We start from the raw sequence: 8,213 nt of genomic DNA on the forward strand, positions 1-8,213 counted from the left end.
CTCCCCCAGGCTCTGGGAGTGGGGACAACCCTGTCCCTGGGCACCCAGGGGGCTGACAGAAGGGATCCCCCCCCAAGCCAACCCGAGAGCACCCTAAAGAAAAGGACCTGCAGCCCCAAATCCAGGAGGTTTCTGGAGGAAGCACAGGGATCCGGCTCTAAAGGGACAAGGGGAAAAGAAAGTGGGAAGTCAGCACAAGCTGCCTTTTCCCTTTTTTTAAGGAGAAGAAGGGGTATCGGTTTTGATGAAATCCACGGCTGGTGGCAAGGACCAAAAGTCACCCCTTGGCTATGGGACAAAGGAGCATCACAGCCCTGGGAGGCTCCACGGTGGCTTCTCAGGGATCAGGTCCCCCCACAAACCCCCACACGCAGCTCTGCTGAGCTCAGAGCCTAAAAACAGCCACTGGGAACAAGGCAGAAAGCCAAAACTTTATCAGGAGCCAGGACAGGTGGCCAGGGCCGTACCCAAGGTCACCCATGTCCCAGTCACAACAACGCAGGAGGCTCCGTTCCCTCCCTCGGCATCAGCAGGATGCGGCTGTTACCCCTCCCCGTCCCAACCTCACGACCAGCCGGAGCCTGTTTGCCCTGATAGAAGTTTTATTACAGAATTTTAATGGCACTGCAAGAGTAAGATAGTCATTAGAGCCCTAAAACCCAGCCTGAAAAATAGACATTTGACATATCTCGTTAACCCCCTGCTGCAGGTCTGGTTTTAAAGCAGGAAATTAGTTTCTCTTCAGTAAGAAAATATATGTTGCTAAATTAAAAATATACAGTTAGAAGAGTTACTGGCTCAGAAGCTGCTTGTCTTGGGGGGGTTAAACCTCTACCAGCTCCAAAGTGTTTAACTCGGTTTGTTCATGTGTAAAAGAGGAAGAGGTATAGTGTATATATATATATTAAAAAAAAAAACAAAACAAAAAAGGCAAAGTTCAGGTACACTCGTTTGCTCGGTCCCATTAAGAAATGGCCTTGGCTTCGGGCAGGAACGCTTCCCAGTACTTCACCAGCTGTGGAGAGGAGAGAGGGAGAGAGTCAGGAGCCAGCGGGCACTTTGCCAGCACAGCTCAAGCCCAGGGTGAGTCACAAGAACCACTTTTTGGGGGAAAAAGCCCCACTGCAGGGCACAGCTTCCTCAAAATGGGCATCAAGAGGGAGGCAACGCTTCTATTTTCCCTGCTCCAGCCCGAGGGGGTTCATCCCTCCCCACGTGTGGGAAGCAGGATGCGTCCACGATGGGGGTTCACGCTTGAGAGGTGAAACCACAGCATGAGCTGGGGCTCCTCACCTGCTGCTGAGAATTTAGTAACGTCTCCAGGTATTTAGTGACGTGGTTTCTGAAGTCCTTGGATTTCTCTTTCTGCAAGAGATGGGCACAAGCGTGAGTACAAGGCTGAACGAACCAACAAAACTCTTTGGCTTTTGGGAGTGGAAGGAGAAACCGCCAGGATTTTCCTGTTCCTCATGAGACCCTACGAAGAGGATGAAATGCTGAGGATGAAGGTCACCTCTGGCCACAGCCTGATGGCTCAGAGGATCTTTGCCCACCCACCTTCATCTTAACAGACACGCTTCTCCACGTGGAAGCCCCCTCTTAGCTAGAAGACATCAGCTCTGCCCACGGCAGCAACACCTCAGCTCACACATGTCCAGATTTACAAATAATGTCAACCGGGAGAAGTCAGGAGCCCAGGTGACCCTTGGCTAGCCCAAGCTGGTGTTCCCAGCCAAGGCACAAGGTCAACCAGCTGGAGAACTGCATGCCAAGGGTTGGGCCAAACGTACCTCAAACCGTATCACTTCCTTGCGGATGACAGCAGAAATCCGTTCAAAGTCCCTTTCGTACTGTGTCACACGAGACTCCCACTGCAGAGAGAGGAAGCGCGCTGTTTCCAGGGCAGGGGAGGTGAAGAAGCTCTCGCTCCCCTCAAGTGGTTTCATAGCCACGACTCATGGCACAAGAGGCGCGGCCAGAGCAAAGCCCAGCATTTCTGGTCCTCACCACCGTGGCAAGCTACATTCTCTGCTTGCTGTGAGCAAGGAAGGAAGCCACGGGAGGTGGGACCATGACCTGCAGCTTCCATGGCTTCCTGCAAGGCTTGCTTATCCCTTGGTGTAAGCCTGGCAGTAGATACCTGTCCCTTCACAGAATGGTTGAGGTTGGAAGGGACCCCTGAAGGTCATCTAGTCCCACCACCCTGCTCAAGCAGGGACTCCTAGAGCACATGAACCAGGATTTTGTCCAGACAGTTTTTTAATATCTCCAGGGAGGGAGATTCCACAACCTCTCTGGGCAGCCTGTCCCAGTGCTCAGTCACCCTCACAGGAAAGAAGTTCTTCCTTATGTTCAGGTGGAACTTCCTGTACTTCAGCTCAAAAGGTCTCCTTCTCAAAAGGTCTCCTTCTCACTGCTGAGCAGAGACCCCAGCACTCCTCATTCCCTACCTCCAAGATCTCATCTTTGGCCTGCTGCAGCTTGTCGGGTTTGTTGGCCCAGAGCAGCCTGGCCTCCATCTCCCTCTTCTTCTGCAGCATGGTTTGGGCGTCCTGCCACCGCTGCCAGGTCTTCATGCGCTGGTCAAAGGCTCCCTGAAAGGAAGGAGCAGAGACTGAGCTCTGCTCTGCTGCCACAGCAGGAGCAGCGGGCAACTGCAAGGAGCTCTGCTGACAGTGACAAACACGCTTTTGGCAAGGGGGACATCAGCTAATGACAAAGCTGCTCCATCGTTGAGGTCCTGGACCCATCTCAGTGTCACCAAAGCTGAACTTGCTCTACTAAGGAAGGAGCCCAGGTGAAACACCAACCAACTCATGCTTCAGAAGCAGCTTTGGGGCCTCGCTCCATCTGGGGCTGCCCGCCTGCTCCAGGGTTTGGCAGGAAGAAGTGGTTCAGCACAAGCCTGGACAGGCCTGAGGTCACCTACTGAACTGGCAGCATCCCAACCACGATGTTTAGCCTGTCCCCAAGCTCTGCCACCTGCTCATTTCACTCCTGCCATCGATAGCAGCCAGCTACCCTTGCCTGTCCCACACTAGATCTCCACCATGAGCTCCTGCTGACCACACACCACGCTCCTGCACCAGCTCACAATGGCCAGATGATTTCAGCAGGCCTCCAAATCACCAGCCCAAGCTAGGAAGACCCCATTAGGCTTCTGAACACATCCAGCTAGATTGTGGGGATGAGTTAGAAAAGCAGAAAGCAACGTCTGATAGCCTGGTCAGAAGGACAGAGCAGCCAAGAGACAGGTAAAGTCCGAGGCAGCACTAGGGCTCCTCACCAGAACATCCCAGAGAAGTTTTATTACCTCCAGCACTACCAAGAGATCTTGGTCCTGCTCTGGAGCACCCACCACACCTCCCAGTACAGACTGGTAGACCAAGGAGGCTCGTGTTTACTCAGTAGACTGCATCCTGGCTTCTGCAGCATCCAGAAGTGACGGCTCAGAGGCAGGACATGTTTGGGGCAGGAACGAGTCAGCCTGCCAGACCCACAGCTCACCTAGGACTGGTTTCTTTCAGCCTCCAGCGAGGAGGCCTGTGCACCAGGCAGGCTGCATGGACTTGAAGACTCAATGTCTTCTCTGGTAGGCACTTGGCAGTTCTATTTGCAATACCCAGATTTTAACAGCTCACAGCATCCGCAGTAGCCACAGCCTTCACCTCTGGAAGGGTTGAGGCCACCTATACGCCATGAACTTGCTCCACATTCCCCTTGGAAAACAGCAGCACAGTGAGGTCTCACCTACCCAACTCTTCCAATCTAACCACTCCAATACGTGCACGAGCAGCAAGTTCTGTCCTCTGCCTGGAGAGATCAGGCACACACCAAGTCCTCTGCTTGAATTTAGAAGACCAGCTGCCTCCTGGCACACCTAAACATAAAATTGGTGCCAGGACCAGCAGCACAGCCCAGAGCTTACCCTTACAACTGAGAGGAGGCGGATGTAGTCTCCCAGGAGCTCAGCCAGGAGAAAGAAGTCATTGTTAGCTTGCTCCTGGTGCAGCTGTTCAATCTTCTCTTCCACCTCAGCCAGCTGGGACAGCGCCCGGGACAGGGCTGTGTTGTCCTCTGAGCTCCCCAGCATGGCCAGACTCTTGGCAAACTGGGCTGTATTCAACGCCAGCTCTGGTGAACAGAAGAAGAGAGTCAACTGATGGTACTACACCGGGTAGTAAAGCCCCAGCCTAGAGTCCACCCCAAGGAGACATCAGCTGAAGAGCCAGCTCTGACCCAGACAGCTTCTACAGCATGGCAGGAGGCAACTCCAGCCAGAAAGGAGAAGGGAAGCAGCAGAGTGGGAGGACAGGCACAGCTTTGTAGAAGTCAACCAAAACATACAGAGGAAGTAAAACATCCCTGCTTCTTGCCAAAGGACAGCCTGGAATGAGTAGTAGGATCAGTTCAGGTTTGCTACAGCAGCCTTCAGCCAGCAGGACACTGGTTGACTTCAACACCATCATCCTAAGCTTGTAGGGCTGGACAGAAGAGGTGGGATTACTGTTTGACCTGTCTCCTATGATGAAGCGACCAAGAGTCCTTTATAGTAAAGAAGCACTGTCATATCTTCTCCAAAGTGTCTCCTTGGACACCTGCATGCTGGTGACCTCCAGTTAGGCACTGCACAAGGCTTAACTGGGCTAAGCTAGAGAGCAAGTGGTACCAAGCTTGTTACCTTTCCTGTGGTTCACCAGCGTTTCAACGACGGCATGCAACTTCCGTAACCGCTGGTCCTCGCACTCCACCTCCTGCAGTTTCTCCTCGAACCACTGAAACGGGTAAACCCAGAGCTGACTCCCACAGACTCCCAGGGGATGTGGACCTTTCCTTCCATCTCACACCCAAATTTTGAGCTGAAGAGAACACGCAGCTCTGGAGCAAGGATGAGGACAGCCCAGAGATATCCTAATACTTACTATGTCCGATTCATTCATCTTGATGGTCATTTTGCTGACAGCATCCGTAGCTTTGTTGAACATCTTCAGTATTCCTGCTCCGCTCAGGGTCTGGGTGCCTACTGCTCTTGGTAGCTATAGAAAAAATAGGAAAACTTTGCTTTGCCAGGAGATACAAGCAGCTTGGAGAGTAGCCACCACAGTGGCATCATTCTCCCTGGTGGGACCTTGACAGACAGGGTTGCTCAGCACAGAGTGACCACACCTGCTGCAAGGGATTAGCAGATACCACCCGATCAGTGGCACAGCCCATAGAATATTTCAAATAACAAGTCTGGAGTGGTTTTCAAACAAACCATAGAATTGCTTTGGTTGGAAAAGATCTTTAAGATCATCAAGTCCAACTGTAAAACTCACAGTGACAAGTCCACCACTAAACCATGTCCCTAAGAGCCACATCTACACATTTTTTAAATATCACCAGGGATGTGGATTCCACCACTGCCCTGGGCAACCCCTTCCAACGCCTGAGAACCCTTTCAGGAAAGAAATTCTTTCTCACATCCAATCTGAACCTCCCCTGGCCCAACCTGAGGCCATTTCCTCTTGTCCTATTGCTTGTTCCTTGGTTGGACAGACCCACCCCCACCTCTCTACACCCTCCTTGCAGGGAGTTGGAGAGAGCCAGAAGGTCTCCCCTCAGCCTCCTTTTCTCCAGGATCAACAACCCCAGTTCCCTCAGCTGGGAACTCATCACACTTGTGCTCCAGACCCTTCCCCAGCTCTGCTGCCCTTCTCTGGACATGCTCCAGCACCTCCATGTCCTTCTTGGAGTGAGGGGCCCAAAACTGAACCCAGCACTCGAGGTGCAGCCTCACCAGTGCCCGGTACCGGTGTAAGAGAACTTCCCTGGTCCTACTGGCCACACTATTGCTGATACAGGCCAGCATGCTGTTGGCCTTCTTGGCCACCTGGGTACTCTGCTGGCTCATATTGTCCATAAATGAGGAGTTCCTAAACCATACACTTTGTCTGCCTCTTCTGCTTGGCCAAGCACTGACACACAGAAGAGTCCTGTTCTTGTCATCATTGGTGAAGAGCTCTTACAAGGGTTCTGCTGGTTCTCACCAAGCTTTGAAGCATCACACCTCGTTAACTGCTTGCATATCGTTTCCTTCTGTACTTCCAAGGTACTTGGAGCTACATTACTCCACACTACTGACCTCCTCCTTTTCCAAGAACTCCCTGACGTCCGGGTCCTGCAGCATTGTTGGATGGCTGACCACTCTCCGTAGGTACCTGCAGAGAGGAACACATCAAGAGTTGTATCAAACCTGGCTCTGAGCCATCTCAGTGAACTGCAACATGCTTGTTATTTATCCTGAAATGGCAGTTTGGTCGCTAGAAGTCTGGCCCAACAAGCTGTTCTCATTCACCCACCAAGAGTCCTACCTCCCTGTGGACTCTAGAAGGCAAGACCAGACCTACCAGAACTTTGATTAATACTTGCTATAGCAAGAAAGATACGCCAAGCGATCAAGATTTAGTGTCACATCTTTAACGATGACACTTTTAACTGATCTTTCAGAGGCTGAAGCTGCTACCTACAACAGTCAACAGAGATGGCAGAGAAAAGACCACCTGCAGCTGCATAGTTAGGGTGCCAGTTCAACAGAGATTGAGTTGTTTTAGAGAATCAAAGCAACTCTGCGGTTGCAACTCTTCAGCAGCCTCCAGGTTTGCTGCAAACCTAGAAGCAGACGGCTTTTTTCACGTCGGGAGGAGAACGCAGCCAGTCTGACCTTTCAGAGGTCCCTTGCTGGGTTCAGGCACGAGGGGATAGCTGTTGGGGTCTGTACCTCTCTAGAGCAGCCCGTCTTTTTTCCAGGAACTCTGCAGAGGAGGAGTCTTCTTTCCCAACTTTCACTTTGGTCATTCCTAGCACAAAAGAGAGACGCAATTAATGAGCTGCTTCAAACTCAACACACAAGGTAGCACGGTCTGTTATAGACTATCAGGAGAGGAGAGGTATGTTACAAGAGGAGTTAGATCTTGCATCAGCAAGAACTCCTCACAAATTTACAATTTAAAATCTGCTTGTGCTTAACACCTAGTAGAAGTCAACATCCAGAAAAGAGGTAGGGCAAGACTGGAAGTGTTAAAGGTCAGGACACAAGTAAACAGTCATTCAGTGACAGTGCAGAGCATGAGGTTTTCTTTTACATCAAGCAGATGTGGAGACACCTGCTAACTCAAACCAGGCTTTAAGCTCAGAGCTCCTGAGTTTTGTCTGTGCCACAGCACTCAGATTATTCTCCACACCTGCTTCCCACAGCTGCTCTGCAGCTTCCCTCTCAGCTTGGAGATTGCAGGTAGGCCTGCCCTTCAGGCACAAAGCTCATCATCAGAAGGACCAACTCTAGTGGTCTGCACCTCCACCACTCACCTATGAGACTCTTCTCAGGCGGTGGAGGAACGATGAACCCATTTTGGGCATGCTTCTCCGACAACTTCTCATAGAGACCCAGAAAGTCACTGAATCTCCTTTTCACTGAAAACTGCTTGCTCCTGAACATTGGCATACTCGTCTGGGGGAAGAGATGAGACTCAGATCAGACTCACCCAGAGAAGCGTGTCGTTGCACACACAGCCTTGCTCGCTCTATCTGCTGTCACTTCTGTGGGGTGAAGTAGGACAGCTTGAGCTCTGCAAGATCTGAGAAACAGGCAAGGCTGAACAGAGCAAGCTTTGGTCAAGGTTTTCAGCAACTTACCCCCTAACAGCTCTCCTCAGACCAAGCAGCAGTGTCAATGCCACTAAATAACAGAGCGGTTGTTCCTGCAGCCACAGGCTGCTTGGTCAGCCCTGTTCATTGTCTAATCCTGTCATCCCAACTCCCCATGGGAACAGGGGATGCTCTTAGGTCAGGCTTTGTCACCTTAAGAATACAGGAAGCCATCAGTGGCTTTTGACTGTGTTTGCAGAGCAGGAGAGTAGGTTAACAAGTCTCCTAGTCCCCATCACACACCATCAGCTTCAGCCCACGAGATGCCTGCAGGCCAGCAGCCGCTGTACAGACAGCTAGGAACAACCTTTTGTTGAGCTCAGAGCAGCAACCCAAAGCTTCAAGCAGGGCAGCAGCTGCAGAAGGCTCGGTTTCTTGCAATGGGAGCAGGTCATGACATGAAACTAGCTACAGGAGCAGCTCTTCAGTGAGAGCCGAATTCAGATCAGCTTAATCTGATGTGACCATCAGCACAGAACCCTCAGCAACAGCTTCAGTGTCTGAGGCTCTCCTAACAGATGTCATTC

The 8,213-nt window shown here is 51.5% G+C and overlaps 1 protein-coding gene across 1 annotated transcript in view; it reads right to left on the minus strand.

The window, feature by feature from the left end:
- Positions 1–584: 584 nt before the first annotated feature.
- SNX1 (sorting nexin 1) overlaps positions 585–8,213 on the minus strand; it is a 14,493-nt gene continuing 6,864 nt past the window's right edge. Inside the window, exons 6-15 of the mRNA XM_010173753.2 lie at positions 7,348–7,489; positions 6,761–6,839; positions 6,125–6,200; positions 4,923–5,036; positions 4,682–4,775; positions 3,929–4,134; positions 2,451–2,594; positions 1,791–1,871; positions 1,294–1,365; positions 585–1,015 (exon numbers count right to left, since the gene is read on the minus strand). Coding sequence (XP_010172055.2) covers positions 965–1,015; positions 1,294–1,365; positions 1,791–1,871; positions 2,451–2,594; positions 3,929–4,134; positions 4,682–4,775; positions 4,923–5,036; positions 6,125–6,200; positions 6,761–6,839; positions 7,348–7,489 — 1,059 coding nt within the window. The 3' untranslated portion in view covers positions 585–964. The remainder of the gene's footprint in view (positions 1,016–1,293; positions 1,366–1,790; positions 1,872–2,450; positions 2,595–3,928; positions 4,135–4,681; positions 4,776–4,922; positions 5,037–6,124; positions 6,201–6,760; positions 6,840–7,347; positions 7,490–8,213) is intronic.

The sequence above is a fragment of the Antrostomus carolinensis genome, unplaced genomic scaffold, assembly GCF_000700745.2.
Source record: "Antrostomus carolinensis isolate BGI_N321 unplaced genomic scaffold, ASM70074v2 scaffold41988, whole genome shotgun sequence".
Taxonomy (NCBI): domain Eukaryota; kingdom Metazoa; phylum Chordata; class Aves; order Caprimulgiformes; family Caprimulgidae; genus Antrostomus; species Antrostomus carolinensis.